Below are 18,652 nucleotides of genomic sequence, written 5' to 3'. Positions count from 1 at the left end.
CGTTCCCCTTTAAAAGCAAAAGTTAGCCCATGGAAATCCAAGGGGTTAGAGGGGGGAGACAAGAGCATTGGAGAATGGAGTGTGGAGTTCCCCTCTAAAAGCAAAAGTTAGCCCATGGAAATCCAAGGAATTAGAGGAGGGAGACAAGAGCATTGGAGAATGGAGTGTGGAGTTCCCCTTTAAAAGCAAAAGCTAGCCCAAGGAAATCATATGCATTAGAGGGGGAAGGTTAAATGCCCTTTTAGGAGGAGCTAGAGGAGCGAGAGTCTTTTTACATAATTTTAACAAGGTTCATGTCGCATGTTGGCAACGTAACGTGCTAACATGACCTGTGTGCAAATCTCCTTAAAAAAATACATAAAGGTGAACCAGCGTAAAAAAAATGTGTCAAGTTTAGAGGTTCAACCTACGCAATTGCTTGTACGTTATTTAACATTTACTACGATTTTGGCCACACAGCGAACAAACGCATGTGAACAAGCGTAACAGCCGCTTGCGCATGCACACTGCTTACATTGATCTCACGCAGTTCCTCACATCACCCCATAATATTGGCACCTCCATCTTCTGTTGATATTAATTGAAGATGCTGTGCGCCATGTCCATAGTGGCGCACAGATTGCATTCTCCCGTGCGCCGAGATCACTATAGTAAATGGGGGATTTGTGCTCTGTTCACGGCGCACCGTTTCGTAAATATGTTGTGCATTGCACCTCGCCGTGCGCCTTCACTGATGGCGCACGGCTTTTGTAAATCAGCCCTATTGAATTAAATAAAGGCTTGTGTAGCATTTTTATATTTTGGGAACACGGGGATACCATTTAATAAATCACTGGCTAAGAACAAGTATGCAGATCAAAATTCCTGACTTCTATGGATTCATTCTTGCTTTGGGTTAGAGAAGCACAAGGTATTAAAGTCAAAAGATCAGAATGACAAATTAATAATGAACATTTTCAGAAAGGTGTCAGAAATGGTAACTACAGGTAGTTGTCTTTACATATTATTATGGCAACAGAAGCTCTACAGGGGAACCCATTAGCAGTTAGCTAGTTAATGTGATGTATTTTTTAATATTTGTATGTCAGTTCTTTTTTCTGATTTGTATTAAAATTAGATTTTTTATCATAAAAGCATTGGGTCATTGTATGAGTACCAAGATAGTCCATTAACCACGATAGGTGGTCTTGTGTAGTGGTCAGCATCAGCAACTGCCCCCACATTTCCATCTTCTCAATTTGCCATACTTCAGTCTGGATGATGGTATTTTTTTATCCCATATTGATCATTAATACCTGAGGCCACACTCTAATATACTTGTTTTACATATTATTACATAAAGTAATAAAGCATAAAGTTTAATTTACCTCTTACAGTGATTCAGCTTCATCATCTGATGAAGAATCATTTACTGAAGAAGAAATGGCAAAACTCATGGAGCAAGTTGAGGAAAAGAAGAAATTAATCTCCACTATTAGGAACAAGCCCTGGCGCATGAAGAAAAAGCTTTCTGTTTTAAGGTAACCCTGAAGGTGAAACCTGTCAGTTGGTATTTACTGAAATTACATACAGCATTCTTAGAGCAGTTCTTCCCTGATACACTGAAAGTCTACTTGAAGAACAAATAACCTGTATTATTTTTTCGTCATTCATATTTATTGTATTTCCAAATGGTCTTGTAGATTAGTCCATCGCGGTGTCTTCTGGTACTGGGATGTCATTGCTAAGGTTGTGGGAGTTAAATGTTAAGGGCTCACTTTATGGGGTTAACTGATAAAGGTTTAGGGCTTGTTTTAGGTGTTTGATTAGGTGGTTTAAAATGAGAAAGGTCTCTTGCTAGGGCTTCATTTAAAAGTTAAAACGTTTCTAAAGTCAACTTTGTTTAAAATTAAAATAATAAACATGTTTTACTTATCTGCTCTGTACAATAGCATTGCCAACTTTTTTCCTTCTTCCTCTTCTGTGTCTGCCCCCATAGCAAGCATTTGCTATGGGGACAAACATGCAGGCTCAATTCCGAGCTGGGCTGTGTGTGTCTATTGATACACGCACAGTGCAGCTTGGCCCCGCCACTCCCTCTTCACAGGGTCTGATTGGGCACTGCTGCTATTGTGCAGAGAGCTGCATTGAAATTGGGCTCAGGTAAGTACTTAGGGGGCTGGGGGTTAGTTCAACATGAAAGGTTTTTACCTTGATACAGAGAATGCATTAGGGTAAAAAGAAACCTTTAGCCTTTACAACCACTTTAAGTGTTTGGGGGATTAAAGCATCATTTTTAAGGGTTGGTTAAGTGGTCAGATAGGGCAGGGTTAAAGCTGAAGTTTAGCTAAAAAAGAAATCCCTACAGCTTTAGTCACATTGCTTATCTATAATAAAGTATGTCCCACCTTATATAGACAGCTGGATCCTGGAGAAATCTTCACTGAAGGAATACCTGTCCTCTTCCTGTCTCTGAATTTCCAGCACTGCATTGGTTACCAATTTTGGTAATTCAGGCAGAACAGTGGTACAGATGGTCTGATGGGGACACGCCCCCTCTTTTCTCCTCCTCCCTTCAGAAAAGTTATTTTTTTTAATCACATTGCTTGTAACGCGATCTGTAATTAGGGGAGATCAGTCACAAGAGTCTCCTCCCCATTCACAGATCATGTTACAAGTAGTTTAATCAATGAAAGAACGTTTCTTATTTGAGGAGGAGAAAGGAGGGGGCGTGCCCCCATCAGGCCATCTTTACTACTTTTCTGCCTGAAGAACCAAAGCTATTAACCATTACAGCTCTTGAAGTTCATAGACGGGAGGTGAATGGGGCATCCCTGCACAGAAGATACCTCCAGGATCCAGCTGCCATAAGATACCTCCAGGATCCAGCTGCCTGCACGCTGTCTAACATCCTTCTATACTGTGGTAAGTGATGTGCCTAAATCTGTAGGGTTTTTTTTTTTTTTAGCTCAACTTCAGCTTTAAGGGGGATAAAATTCACAGGGTTGTTTTCACTGTTCTGGGTGTTGGAAGCTTAAAGTGGTTGTAAAGCCTCAAGGTTTTTCACCTTAATGCATTAAGGTGAAAAACCTTCTATGCTGCAGCTCCCTCCAGATCCAGACCCCCTCTTTTTCTTACCTGAGCTCAATCCAATCCAGTGATGTACACGAGCGCAGCGGCTCCAGCCACTGTCTCTCTCCTCATTGGACAGATTGATAGCAGCAGGCGTCATTGGCTCCCACTACTGTCAATCAAATCCAGTGACACAGGAGGGGGGGAGGGGCTGAGTCCCACTATCTGTATCAATGGACGCAGCAGTGGGACTCAGGAGTGAGCCCACACAGGTGCCCACAGGGGAAGTGGTGTTCCGTGGGGGCACCCGATGAAGAGTTGGGGCCTGGAGCACCGGAGGGGCACCCCAGAAGAAGAGAATCAGGCCTGCTTTGTGGAAAACCCTTGCACAGAGCAGGTAAATATGGACATTTTTTCTTGAATTAAAAAAAAAAAACAAAACAACTAAGGTTTACAACCCTTTAATAACAAAAACTACCAGGGTCAGACTTTTGGCGCTAAGAGAAAAATATATTTGAGTATTAGTATAAGCCCCTGCTTTGGAGGAACAGAAATCTGAATACACATTTTATCATTTCTTTTAGAGCTAGCAATTACATCCAAACCTGTAGCAATCACACAGAAAAACATCAACCCAAAACAGCAAATTGCATTAAAGCAATATTTTAATTCTGCAGCAAGACTGAAACCAGAGCTGTGACATGCAAAGAGCTTCTCTTACCGTCATCTAGACACAGATCAAATTTACTGCCTTAATTAAAGCCATGTTGCAATTCAATACTTGCAAGACAGCTATAAGGATTTGTGCTCTCTCTAAAACAAAGCTGTTTATCTTACTCGAACAATACCAGAAAAAACATTAATTATCAGCATGGGGGTTTTAAAAAAATAAGGTGTCTTAATAAAATTTAAAATAGAATAATATCTGGATAACTGGATAACTGGGCTGTCTAGCATCTATGTCCAGTACATTTTTAACTGAATGAAAACTGGACTCAACTTGCCCAAAAGATAAGTATTTATCTTTTTTTCTCCAGGGTTCTTCTCTTTTCAACTTTTTTAAAGGGAAAATGTAATAGTTTGTGGTCAGTTTTACTTTTGTTTTCTTTTTCCTTTTTACAGCTTTTTCAGTTTCAAATTGAAGTTTTATATTTTTATATATATTTATAATAGTGTCATGTCACGAATGAGTATAAGGCGCACAAGTTTTTAAAGTAATTTATTAGACAGCTCCAGGGGTCTTCTTCCGGCTTCGAGGGTCTTCTTCCGGCTTCGGGGGTCTCTCCGGTTCTTCTCCGCGCTCTACGGGTCTTCTGCCGGGCTCCTCTGCTATCTTCTGCCACTCTTTTGCTAGTGGAGGAGCCCGGTCTGCTGCCTTCTGCCTGCTGCCTTCTGCCTTCTTCCCTCTTCTTCCGATGTTGACACAACGCTCTCTCCGGCTGGAATGCTCTCTGAGTGCTCCGCTCTGACTTATATAGGCGGTGACCCCGCCCCCTTATGCCGTCACAGTCCCTGGGGCATGCTGGGACTGTGACGTTTTAGGGGGTGTGGTCAACATCAACCGGTGACCACGCCCCCTAAAACGTCACAGTCCCAGCATGCCCAGGGACTGTGATGGCATAAGGGGGCGGGGTCACTGCCTATATAAGTCAGAGCGGAGCGCTCAGAGAGCATTCCAGCCGGAAAGAGCGTTGTGTCAACATCGGAAGAAGAGAAGAGGGAAGAAGGCAGCAGGCAGCAGACCGGGCTCCTCCGTTAGCAAAAGAGCGGCAAAAGAGCAGAAGACAGCGAAGGAGCTTGGCAGAAGACCCAGAGAGCGCAGAGAAGAACCGGAGAGACCCCCGAAGCCGGAAGAAGACCCCCGGAGCTGTCTAAGAAATTACTTTAAAAACCTGTGTAGTGTTTTTTTTATTGACACTTTTTCCCTAGGTGCATGGGTAGGGGTACCATGTACCCCATACTCATTCACATATGGTGGGGGGCCGGGATCTGGGGGCTCCCTTATTAAAGGGGGCTTCAGGATTCCGATAAGCCCCCCACCCGCAGCCCCCAACAACCAACAGCCAGGGTTGTCGGGAAGAAGCCCTTGTCCTCATCAACATGGGGACAAGGTGCTTTGGGGTGGGGGGGCGCAGGGCGCCCCCTCCCCCAAAGCACCTACCCCCCTATGTTGAGGGCATGCGGCCTGGTACAGCTCAGGAGGGGGGGCACTCGCTCGTCCCCACCCCCTTTCATGACCAACCGGCCTGCGTGCTCGGATAAAGGTCTGGTATGGATTTTGTGGAGCACCCCACGCCGTTTTTTTGGCATAGGGAGTTCCTCTTAAAATTCATACCAGACCTAAGGGCCTGGTATGCCACTGGGGGGAACCCACGCCGGTTTTTTATTTAAAATTTGGAGTGGAGTTCCCTCTCAAGATTCATACCAAACAGTGCTGGGCATTGGCGGGGATCCGAGTCGGATCCCCGTGCTTGTCGCTCATTGGGAAAGTAAAAATCATTTTTCCTTTCCCGATGAGCAGCTCAGCGCTGTTATCCGCAGCTGACACAGTGCACTGCGATTACCTGCGGTTATGTGTGGATAGCTGCGCTAAGTCGCTCCTGGACGCAGTCAATTCTATTTTTTCTATCCGCACGGAACCGCATGTATCTAATTCGCAGCTAAACGCAGTGTGTGAATGGTGCCATAGGAAAGCATTGTGTGCTTTTAGCTGCGGTAGAAAATTAGAAAATCCGCAGCTAAAAGCACCATTCTATCCATCCGTGTGAAAGGGGCCTTAAAGAGAGGAGAGGTGCCTCTAAGTGTAGCAATATGGTTACATTTAATCATGAAGGTACAACATTTAGCAACTCACATGGTTGATGATTAAAACAGGCACATCTAAGTATGCAGACATCTGGGGTAAAGCTGTCCACCATCCTCCTCACCGCCATCAATGTCATCCCTTCCATGCTGCTCTCCATGAGCGGTTCAAACCATGCTTTCAGATCGCTTTACTGCAGGGTAGTCTTCCCGGTCACGATTGCAGACTGACAGCAGTAAGAACAAGCAGTGCGGGGGATGGTCAGATGTGGACAGATTTACCCAGATACCTGCATACTTAGATGTGCCCCTTTTAATCATCAACCATGTGAGTTGCTAAATGTTGTACCTTCATTAAATGTAACCATATTGCTACATTTAGGTGCCTCTCTTCTCTTTTATACTCTGTAGCTCCTGTTGGATTTTGCTTCTAATCCCCTTGTGGAGGCTTCCATTTGTGGATGGACATTTTACGGTAAAACAGCCTATCACATTGATATAATCTTTTTATATGGACTATAAACTGAAGGACTTATGAATAAATGGTTGTGGAACGAATCATTTGAGTTTCCATTATTTCTTATGTGGGAAATTTGCTTTGATATACAAGTGCTTTGTATATACAAGCATGTTTCTGGAACAAATTTACTGTACAACAATTTATTCTCAGACATGTGTGTGCCATATGTTATAATTGGTGTTGAGTGAATCTGCCTGGATTTGGTTAGTGATGAACAGTTTCACAAATCTTGCTTAAAGTTTGTGAAAACACTTCTTCTTACACGGAATTGTCAGCTCTCCTTAAAGCGGAGTTCCACCCAAAAGTGGAACTTCTGCTCATTTGATTCCTCCCCCCCTCTGGTGCCACAATTGGCACCTTTCGGGGGGGAGGTGGGCAGGATACATGTCTTTGACAGGTATCTTTTCCCACTTCTGGGAGCCTCAGCTGTGGCTATTGACATCATGCTGGGGTTCCCTCCTCCTACCTCCTCCTTCCCCTGTCGCCGGGCCAGTAGGAGAGAGGAGCGGGCCTCGCGCATGCACAGTAGGGTTCCCAGCGTGAAGCTACACTGCCGGGTACCCTTACCCGCAATGGTGGCGGCAGCACTCAACATCTGGAAACATCAGCTGCAGTGCCGACATCGCTGGACTCCAGGACAGGTAAGTGTCCTATTAAAAGCCAGCAGCTGCAGTATGTGTAGCTGCTGGTTTTTAATTTTTTTTTTTCTTTTTTGGGCAGACCTCCGCTTTAACAGCACAAACACACTGACAGTGTGACTGTTCTGAACTTACCTTTTTTATAGGAAGAGGGGAAGGTTGTGCATTCCTTCATATTTTTGACTCTTGTGACTCAGCTGACCAGGGGCAATACTGTAGCCATGCACTGCATTATAAATTGTTCCTTACTTTTGGCGGCTAACCTGCAAAAGGTTCAGCCAAAAGTTTATGATTTGAGCACTTTGTGAATGTGGGGGATTCATCTCACACCCATGGTGATGGTGAAACTGAATTTTATGAATTTTCTTTATGTACGATCTATTGATTTCGTTGACACAACCAGTGTGGCACTTCTAATATTGAGTCTTTGTTTTATCCACTACAATGTGGGAAGTAGTAACTATAATCTTTGTTTTTCCTAGGGATGCGCAAAAGTTTGTGGAGAAATTTGAAGGTGCTTTGGGAAAGGGAAAAGGGAAGAAATTTTATGCCTACAAAGTCATGATGTTAAAGGTATGGAAGAAGCATACATATATGCTTGGACAAATGCCATACATTAGTTGTTAGAGTAGACTGCCTTAGCATTGAGTTTGGTATGTAGGTGCCTCCAACAAATTAAGTCTTAAGTGACCACTATAAGGCCACTTTCACACTGAGGCCATTTACAGGCGCTATAGCACTAAAAATAGCGACTGCAAAGTGTCTGTAAAGCGCCTCTCCTGTCACTCTGGAGTGGTGCGCTTGCGGGACATTAAACAAAGTCCTGCAAGCAGCATCTTTGAGGCGCTTTAAGAGTGGTGTATACACCGCTCCTAAAGTGCCCCTGCCCATTGAAATCAATGGGCAGTGCCGCCGAAGTGCCTGCAAATTGCTTCTGCAGCGGTGCTTTGCAGGCCTTTTTTAACCCTTTTCCGGCCGTTAGCGGGGGTTAAAAGCGCCCGCTAATGGCCAAAAAGCACTGCTAAATCAACAGTAAAGCGCTGCTAAAAATAGCAACACTTTTCCACCGATGCCCCCAACGCCCCAGTGTGAAAGTGTCCTATATGAAATGAAAAACAATTGGGGGATTTATCAAAACTGGAGGAGACTGAATCTGGAGCAGCTCTGCAAGACAATCAATCAGCTTCTATCTTCATCTTGTTCACTTGAAAAAGTGTTAAAAACAAGCATTTTATCCCATAATTTTCAAATAATCATGATTATTAATATAGGCTTTTATTCACATCAGACCGCCTTTGTATTTGCATACAGGTTGGTGGAAATGCAAAACCCTCTTGAAGCAGGTCAAATGCAGGTCGGGAGGAGGTTGACACTGGCCCTAAAAGTGGTCAATAAGATGACAAGAACATGTCTTTCTACTGTATATGTTGAACAATCCTTAGGGATATGTTTTACAAAAAGTAAATATATATATTTAGTTATTAAATGCATCTAGTATCCACAGAATCTTTATCCTAGGGTTTTTTGGCAGGCGATTGTATGCAGAAATGGCCTTCAAACAGAGTTTATGTTACAATTTATGTTTTTGAAGGTAAGCACCATAGGCACTTTCTTTGTAGGAGTATTTTAATTAATTCAGACAATAAAGTTCCCTTAATTTAACACTATATTGATTAGACATGCCTAATAAAATGGCCTAGTTAACAAATTTCAACCTTGTTAGAGCTTAAAATGCCATCAAAGACAGAATGGTTGTTTAGTGAGATCTCATTTACATCCTGCTGGTTATCTTTGCATAAGCATTTACAGTGTTTCACATGCTTTAAATATACATATAGATATGACAGGTAGTGTTGTGATATAGAAGGATGAGGAGTGATAATTATTGTTATGATTATTGTTGTTGAGGCAAGAGTGCGCTAGCCGATATGGGATGCAAACTCCTCTAATCCAAACTGAATTTTCCTGCAGCAACTTGGTTCATCCAGAGAGATACATTTATTGGTCTTCCAAACAGGTAACAGAGTCCATAGAGTATTTGTAAATATTACAATGACCAGAGGCCCTCAGAATCCAATTTAATATACTTAGGCCTGCTATACATGGTTCGAATCTCAGCCAGTTCAGCAGGAACCGGATTCCATCGATCAACTGGGTACAACCAGCCTGCTAAGTTTTTCTTAAGAATATCACTCACCGCTACGATAGCGGCGAGCAATAATCACTGTCTTCTCCCGGTGGGGAAGGCTTCCCCCGCCCGCCCCCCCGCTGGGAGCAGACAATGGCTCGGCAGGAGGGATTGCCCTGTCAGCACTGTCTGTGTTGACAGGGGAGTTGTGTGAATTTGCACCATTAATGGCTGGCCTTAGTCCTTGACTGTCATAGCAAACAAAGAAACACTACACCATCCAGCATATATGTCCCATCTATAATATGCACCTAGGTAGCTTTCATGCATGCAATAATGTGTGTTATCATCTAGACCTGTGCTTCCATAATTATGATGTGTCAATGAAATGAATCTTAACAGCTAAAAACTTGAAATACTTTGTGTGACACTGGAGGAGTTTCTGATTGGTTGACCAAACACTTTTAATCTTGCTGTTAATCAAGACTAAAAGACCCTACTGCAATTACTAGCACTAGCAATTAGCACTAGCAATCCATCTCCTCCCTCACTCCGCTGCCACGTTTGGCACCTTTCAGAGGGGAGGGGGGAACAGGTACCTGTTTTTGACAGGTACCGCTCCCGACTTCCGGCCCCGTCTCTCCGCCACCGGACCAATTAGAAAGCGCAGCACACTTCGCGCATGCACAGTACAGGACTGGATGTGAAGCTGAAAGGCTTCACTGCTGGGTTCCCTTACCAGGAATGGCGGTGGCTGCACCCGACAGCTGATCCGTGCTGACATCGTGGGCTCCCTGGACAGGTAAGTGTCCATATATGTCACGTACCTGGTAGGAGTCTGAAATGACGAGATCAGCCTCTCTTGTATCTCCAATCCAAGCCCCACTGGAGATGGAAGAGATGGTGGCAAGGATCAGGAGGAACACGAGTGCCTGTGAATGCTGCGTGCAGAACCTGACGGAAGTGTTGCAGACTGAGAAGTGCAGGCAGGGTTTCTGGTGAAGAGCTGGAATCAGCAAAGCTGAGAGGATGGACGGCCAGCACAGGTACTCGGAAACAGCGTGGAGCCAAACAGGAGACAGGAGCGAGGTCATCAGGTAAGCCGGGTTCAGTAACAGGTGGGCAGCGAGGTACCAAGGTATAAACAGGAGCAAGGTCAAACAGGAAGCCAGGATCAGGAACCGGTAATCAGAGTAACCAGAGTCCAGAAACAGGGTCAGGAAGGCCAGGGTTTCAGCAACAGGAAGTCAAGTCAAACAAACAGGGTTTCAGAATCTCAGGACACAGCTGAAGATCAAGCAGCACCTGTCAGAAATCAGAGCAACCCTTAAATATGCTGTCAGATGTGTGTTCCTGCGCAAGGAAATCTGCCGATGCCGTGAATGCGCGCATGCGCATGTGTGCGTGCCGGGCGCATCCTGACAGTTCTCTTACAATATATTAAAAGTTAGCAGCTGCAGTATTTGTAGCTGCTGACTTTTAATTTTTCATGGGGGGGGCTGGACCTCCTCTTTAAGGTCACTATATTGTTTTCCAAATTGCCATTTGAACCATGAAGACCCCTCAAGTCTAATTAGCATCAATACATACTTCTGGTATGGCCAAATCACATTCTTTATCATCCTTACCTTAAATATGTAGACAATGTACCATTTGAAATGTTCAAAATGTAGAAGAATTCAGAATTTAACGACTTCAAGTCCAAAATTGGCGAAGAAGGCTGATCAATAAGCACAAAAGTTCTTTTGTGGTCTATATGCTCCCTGACATCACATATAAGATGAAAATTTTAGACATGATTTTTTGTTTGAATAGACCTAAATTGGACATAATATGTCATGTTGCCTTGTCTCCTCCACCCTCCCTCTCTTACAACTGGACATAATTGCTTTTATTTATTAGTGACATTTATTTATGCTTCAAAGCAGAACTTCTCATTTGTTGCCTGGGTGAGAGTAACAATTTTTTAACCACCCCCCTGCTCGTGCGCAGATGTGCCATAGGACTTTGGGTCCTGAGTACAAAGATGGTCATTAGGGAAGTCCTTGTGCATGCATAGGAAATCACCGGCGAGTGCACAGATGTGCTGAAGGGCTCTTTTAAGCCCCCTTAAACACATCTGCGCACTTGCTATAATGGCAGCGCCGGGGGGGGGGGGATTTAGCAGGCACATAGTATAAATGAAGATGCCCTTAGTAAATGCTTTTGTCAAGTTTTTATGATGCTGAAATTTCACTAAAGTTCCTGTTTCTGTGACAGCAAGACAAGAAAATTAGGGGAATGGTTGTTACCCAAACTGGCAGACCCAGACAGTAGAGATGTTCTAACTTTGTCGCATGTTACTGTTAAAAATTAGTTTTTTACTTATTGTCCCCACTGGAGAAATTTCTCATCACATTCGGTCCTGATAAGAAATAAGAGGAAATTACCTAGTAAAACACACTGCAAAAGAAAAAAGTGAAAAGTTTGGTTAAAGTTAAGCATTACAGCACAATTGTTTTAGAAGATAAAAAGGGACTTTAGCCTAACTTGTTTTAGGGCACAGGACCACAGAAGTAAAACTTAAACCTTTTAGAATATCAGCCTCTATAAAATTCAATGTGTTGACACATACTACCCTATACAGCAGAAATTAAATGCAGACTAGCCTGAACTTCTGAAACAATTTAGAAAATACCACGTTTATGTAGTGATAAAAATACATACCTAAAATATTCTAGCTGACAAATTATGTGTTGTTTGCATAAATAGGAAATGCGTATTATCACATTTAAGATGTAAAATTGTGATGCTCTTTTAAGAAAGGTGAATCATTGCTTGTTAAATGATCTAAATCATAATTAATTATAAATCTTAGACTATGCTTTTAGGCACTCATCAGAATAATCACAGTGTTCTGCTCCCCTGCATTCTAAAAATTGCAGGGGAAGAAACGCAAATGATTAACTTTGGTTTGATAAGTGATCATGGTAAAGCATATCACAAAAAATGTGTGGGAAAAATGGATTTTCTATTTGCAAAGAAATTTGCACAACCAGACACTGAAAGGCACCTCAGCAAACCAGTGTGTTTATAGGGTGTTAAAGGGTTGTGAGTAGTGCTAAAAATGGTCCAAACAACTCATGTAGGAATCAAGGCAAGATGTAGAAGGGCCAACTAAATATCAAAATCGCCATGACTCAAGAGCAACGAAAATCGACCTGGTGCTCTAGACCAGGACAGATCATCACCAACAAGGAGAAAAACTGCTACCTGAAGGAATTATGAGCCTCAATCAGCAAAGTTTTGGCCCAACAAAGCATCGACCAAAAAACAGGCAGAATAGCACACTACCTGACCAGGAGAAAAGTTCCTGAGAGAAAATAAATCTCCAAACAGAAATTCAAACAAACATTTTATCATACAGTACTAACATACAATAGCAAAATAAAAATTTTGAATAACTGCAGGAACAGCATAAGCCTAACATGCCTAAGCCTTGGCTTTAGGGAAAGCAAGATTGGACAGAAAGATCATGTCCAGAGAAAAAAAAAAACAGTCAATAGCCAAACGCTAAAGTTGTACACTCCAAACCCTGGACTTCAGGGAGAGGCAGGGGGGAGGGAAACTTGGGACTCTGATGCAGTAGGATAGGGTGGTGAACTGAGGATTCTGATGTTAAAGGATGTGGGGGGAAATGAAGACTCTGATGTGAAAAGATCAAGGGGGGGATGCATAGCAGGCTCTTTTACAGTACATTGCCCTATACCAGTTCTTTTCACACCTCAGCAAAAATTGGCCTCATACCTTTTTATATCTGCCAAGTGAACTATTGTCAAGGCCTGGAAGACTCCGTCTGTTGCTTTTCAGGAAGTGAAAACCAGAATGACAGCTATGATGGTTAATGAGCAGATGTCCAGTATTTTGAAGGACTCACATGCAAAATTTTTAAGAGTTTGGAACCCTCGGATAAGTTACTTCTGTCCATCCCTGCCCCTAACTAGCTATGGTCAACTGTACACCCTGCTTGTACAAGTGCCGCATCCGTGGTACTCACCCTCTCCTGGGGCCTTTCTCTCTTTTCTTTCTTTCTCCTTTCTCTTCCTCCTCTGTCTCTTTCCTTTCCTTCTCATTCCTGATTTGAAAGCTATTAGATGGAGACTGATGTCCTGTTGGGGACAGTGCAGAAGTGCTTGTGATGCTTACCTAATCTCTACCCTGGTCCTCTTAGGTCCTATTAACAGTTCATAGTTTTGTTATTTATCACACCTACATACTGTTTTGTATGTGCCTGTTCAATGTTGCCCCTGTGTGGGCAAACCATGGCTTGTCATACCCTCTTAAAACTTAAAAAAATATTGAACCAGAAAGAATGAGGTGGGGAACTGATAACTCTGATGTGAAAGAGGGATAGTGGGGACTCTGGTGTGAAAGGGGGGATTCTGACGTGATGGAGAGAAATATAACCGGACACAGGGGAAAAAACCCTTAAGGTGGAAGGAAGAAGGTATTAATCCTAAACCCATCTTAGGGAGAGAGTGGGGTGATCAACAACAACTGTATAAAAGGGTAGGCAAAGATGGGGATGAACTGAAATATAAACTGGAATAGATAAAAAAACATAACAAAATAGCGCATTTTATAGACCATAAGGGGATAAGACAACCTAGCTATTTTAAGGAAACATTACAGATGCCTCCTGTGACTTATCATCTGTGCCAAATTATCCATTTCATGCAAACCCTAATTAGGGATCAGGTTGACATAACCACCAGGACCCTATTTGGGAACAAGTGCATACATGGGCCTGAATCATGGGGAGGAATCACAGAGTTATATGCTCTGTTCAGTAATCAGGATAGCAAACCTTCCTACCAAATGGCATGGGAATTGGATTTTGGGGAGACAACTGAGGAGGAGGACAAAATCGTTGACCATAGTGCACAAGGGCATACTTAACACTTGCTTGGTGGAAGCAAATTACCAAGTGCTATCGTGCTGGTACCTTGTCCCGACAAGGTTGGCAAAATTATACTCTGGTACCTCGCCCCTATGTTTTCGGGGATGTGGACAAGAAGGCGAGATGTATCATGTCTGGTGGTCCTGTCCGAAGGTCCGACGCTTCTGGATCAGGATGTTTAATCTGGTTTATTTAGTGACGGGACAGAATGTACCTAGAGGTGCCAAAACAGTGCTGTTTGCTGTCATGCCGGAAGAGATCCCCAAACATCTACGAACTCTCATATTTTTCATTTTTCCAGCAGCTAAAATAACCATAGCGTGGAAATCACCCCGTGATTAATGTTACGTTGATGAAACATAAAATATTCTTAATGAAAAAATGACCAGTATCCGTAGAGATAAGCAAGCTAGATTTGAAAAGTGTGGAACCCCTGGATTGTGTATCTTCAAGCTCCCTAAACACTGGGCAATTTTGTGAGGGGAGGCCCGGGCTAAGGGGACCTACTCTAGTCGAATTCCTTCTCCTACTTTTGTCTCTTCTCTTTCTTTCTCATTTTTCACTTTTCCTGTTATTGGTTCTGTTATACCATAATAATAATTTTTGGTAGAATGGTATTGGGGGACGGCTAAACCTCCCCAATTGTTCTATTTTCTTGAGATCGAGACCAAATGATTTGAGGTATCGAGACTAGCCCTAGATGACAATGATCTTATATCTCACATGTTGATCACCAACCTACTGTAATGTTACTTGATAATCATTTCTATCTGTTGATTTTTCTTGGTGGCTAGTTGCTAATTCCTATGGGCTCATAGCCATAGTCATGATAATGAGTAGAGCCAGATTGTTAGACCTAAAACCTTTTGATATGGTTTTTCTATGTTTAACTGATCAGGGCCTCTGATCACTTTGGAAAATGCATTCTTGTTCTGACAACTATCTGACATTATTTAAGCATAAACCTCTGTATGATTCCTAAAATTTCTAATTATTGGAAAGAAAAACATGTGGACCAGAACCAGAAGGATGAGAAGAACACTTCCCAACCAAAACCCAGGTTTTTCAGGAATGTGGTAGGGTTGGGGGGGGGATGAGGACTCTGATGTGAGAGAGTGAAAGAGGGGACTGATAACTCTGATGCGAAAGAGGCATAGTGAGGACTCTAATGTGAAGGGAGGAGAACCGAGGACGCTGGTATGAAAGGGGGGATTCTGACATAATGGAGAGAAATCTAAATGGGGAGAAGGGAAAAAAACCCTTGAGGTGGAAGGAAGATCCTGAATCTTTCTTAGGGAGAGAGTGGGGTGATCAACAACATCTGTAAAAGGGTAGGCAGAGTTTATGATATATTGAAATGCAAACTGGCATAGAACAAAACATGTGAACCAGAAGGATGAGAAGTCCTCCCAACCAAAACCCAGGTGTTTCAGGAATGTGGTAGCCACACTGTACAACTGTTTAACCAGTTATTAAATATAGGATTATATGATATTTTAAGATATGAATCACCCAACCTACCACTGTAAAAAACATAATCCTCTGCAAGGAACAAGGTTTAAGAATCCTTGTACAAGCACTATCAATAATCACCTGATAGGGAATAGGAAGGATGAGTGAGAGACTTCTTCAGAGGACCAAGCTCAGTCAGAGATTTTAAAAAAAAATCTATCTTCTATTAATCAGGTACTTTGAAGGCCTTTGAATTTAAAATACCACTCAGGGTAGTACACAACCTTCCAAAAAAGGATACTTACTAGTAGAGAAGTAAGGAGTGACCTGCATGTGTAGAAACCTCATTGTTGGAAGTAGGGGTCATTAGAAGAGTAGATCTAAAAACAGAAACAATATTTACTATAAGAAAGACAGTGTGGTAATGAATGACACAATCAACAGTGTCCAGCATATGGAATAGGCCATCTAGTCTGTTGCAGAAGAAATTCTCAAATCTTTCTGGAGATGAAGATCTTGCAGCCTCTAGAGGCTAGTTCAAAAGACTGACCTAGAGTGGGATCCCTCGACTCTGGAACTGTCTGCTCTGAAGTACCGGACTCAGGGAGTCATCTGCCTGATGTTAAGGCGCATACAGATTGCTATGAACACATCAAGACCTCTATGGTTATTATTTATTAACACATTAGGGCTAATTTTAATACAACAGAGACAAAGTTAAACCTGCAAGATACTAAACCTTTCACAAGTGAAAATATTACTCCCGGCGCTAGCCCTTTAAATTCTTATACCTGACTTATATAAATGATCACAGCAATGCTCTAAAGGCTACATCCAACACCAATCAGTGGCGGTTTTTCACTGGTGGCTTTTTTTGGGGGGGCAAATAACCACCCTTGGTCAGCTGGCGGCACTCCCCGGCAGCACTTCTCCCCCTCACTCACTGTGTGCCGGTCGGTCCAGCACTTACCCCATCTAGGTGATAGGCGGTGGGCTGCAGGCAGCGGCTCCTGTGTCCTCTCCTTCAGCACAGTGGCTTCCGCTGCGCATCTCCTCCTCCTAGGATCTAGGCATCCAATAGGATTGCCTGTCCTTTCAGCCAATTGGGTGATGGGTCTGACGACCCCCTTCCTGATTGGCTGACCAAGACCCGCTTCCTGATTGGTGCTCTGTGCCCACCCTTTTTTTAAGCCTAGTAGAGCCTCTGGCTCGAATCACGTGCTTCAAACCTCCCCATTGGAATCCATGGTCCGGTGTCCTGTATGTAGATCAGGGGGCCGGACGCATAGATAGGGGGGGCCATGCCCGTGCACCCCTAATGGAAGGGCCACCACTGTCCCCATTACTGTTCATAGATATGCATAAAATGATACAGATGTAGCAACAATTTATAGTCCACAATACTCTTAAATAGTTCTCATAGTCCTTCGATGATGTAAACCAAATGCGTGCCAGGTACTCATTCACATTTAATTAATCCATGTCAACGTGAACTCTTCTGTCCAGTCTCTCATGCTGATAATCAATTTGTGATGTATACACTCAATAATGTGTTCCTCTCTTGTGCCCACACTCACCAGAAGGTATGGACCCCATGCATAAGCATGTGAGTCAGAAGCGCCTTAAATGATGGTATCTCCAGTTGTATACTCTAACTTTCGTTCCTCTGCTGGTACAGTCTGCAGGGAAGCCCCTGAGTCTCTCGTGGGTGTAAGGACAAACAAGGGAGTGCTCCCATAGTGTGGATCCACTTTACTAAAATAATAATTTAGAAACAGATTGCATTCACTGTTAAAATATCTTGTTACAGACAAGATTTGAAGACGAGGGGCGAAACGCATAAGTCGGGGTCTATACTGATGACGTCATACCATACACATGAGGCCCACACCAGCACGGTTCTTCTGTGGTATCTATGCTTTGCTTGTAACAAGATATTATAAGAGTGATTGAAATCTGTTTTTAAATTGATATTATTTTAATAAAATTGATTCACACTATGGGAGCACTCCCTTGTTTGTCCTTAAACCCATGAGAGACACAGAGGTTTCCCTGCAGACTGTACCAACAGAGGAAGGAAAGTAGGAGAAAAAGAAAAGTACAGTGATGGAGAGTATACATTTGAAGATACCATCATTTATGGCGCATCTGACTCGCAAGCTTATACATGGGATAAATACCTTCAGGTGAGTGTAAGCACAAGATTGGAGCACGTTATTGAGTATGCACAGCACAGAGATTGCACAGATGAATTCACATTGACACTAGGGATGGGCGAATGGTTCGGCCCAAGCATAAGTTCGGGCCGAACTTTGGTTGTTCGGACATTCGGCGAACAACGAACATTATGAGGTGTTCGCAGCAAATTTGAAAGCCGCGGAACCCCGTTAAAGTCTATGGGACACTAACATGAAAAACCAATAGTGCTCATTATAAAGGCTTATATGCAAGTTTTGCCCCGTACACACGGTCGGATTTTCCGACGGAAAATGTGTGATAGGACCTTGTTGTCGGAAATTCCGACCGTGTGTAGGCTCCACCACACATTTTCCATCGTATTTTCCAACACACAAAGTTTGAGAGCAGGATATAAAATTTGTCGGAAATTCCGATCGTGTGTACACAAATCCGACGGACAAAGTGCCACGCATGCTCAGAATAAATAAAGAGATGAAAGCTATTGGCCACTGCCCCGTTTATAGTCCCGACGTACGTGTTTTACGTCACTGCGTTTAGAACGATCGGATTTTCCGACAACTTTGTGTGACCGTGTGTATGCAAGACAAGTTTGAGCCAACATCCGTCGGAAAAAATCCTAGGATTTTGCTGTCGGAATGTCCGAACAAAGTCCGACCGTGTGTACGGGGCATAATTGTCATAAAAAGTGTTTGGGGACCTGGGTCCTGCCCCAGGGGACATGTATCAATGCAATTTTTTAAAAAAAAACTGGCACTTTTTCGGGAGCAGTGATTTTAATAATGCTTAAAGTGAAACAATAAAAATGAAATATTCCTTTACGTATTGTGCCTGAGGGTGTCCATAGTATGTCTGTAAAGTGGCACAGTTTTCCTGTGTTTACAACAGTACCACAGTAAAATGGCATTTCTAAGGGAAAAAAGTAA

General features: G+C 43.0%; 1 protein-coding gene across 1 annotated transcript in view; it reads left to right on the top strand.

Annotated features, from left to right (window-relative positions):
- Positions 1-586: 586 nt before the first annotated feature.
- The window catches only part of LOC141145971 (transmembrane channel-like protein 2), a 257,035-nt gene continuing 238,969 nt past the window's right edge, over positions 587-18,652 (top strand). Inside the window, exons 1-3 of the mRNA XM_073632759.1 lie at positions 587-591; positions 1,377-1,520; positions 7,494-7,584. Coding sequence (XP_073488860.1) covers positions 587-591; positions 1,377-1,520; positions 7,494-7,584 — 240 coding nt within the window. The remainder of the gene's footprint in view (positions 592-1,376; positions 1,521-7,493; positions 7,585-18,652) is intronic.

The sequence above is a fragment of the Aquarana catesbeiana genome, linkage group LG05 (genome assembly GCF_042186555.1).
Source record: "Aquarana catesbeiana isolate 2022-GZ linkage group LG05, ASM4218655v1, whole genome shotgun sequence".
NCBI lineage: Eukaryota > Metazoa > Chordata > Amphibia > Anura > Ranidae > Aquarana > Aquarana catesbeiana.
The sequence above is the reverse complement of the archived record's forward strand: the minus strand, read 5'-3'. Positions and strand labels throughout refer to the sequence as shown.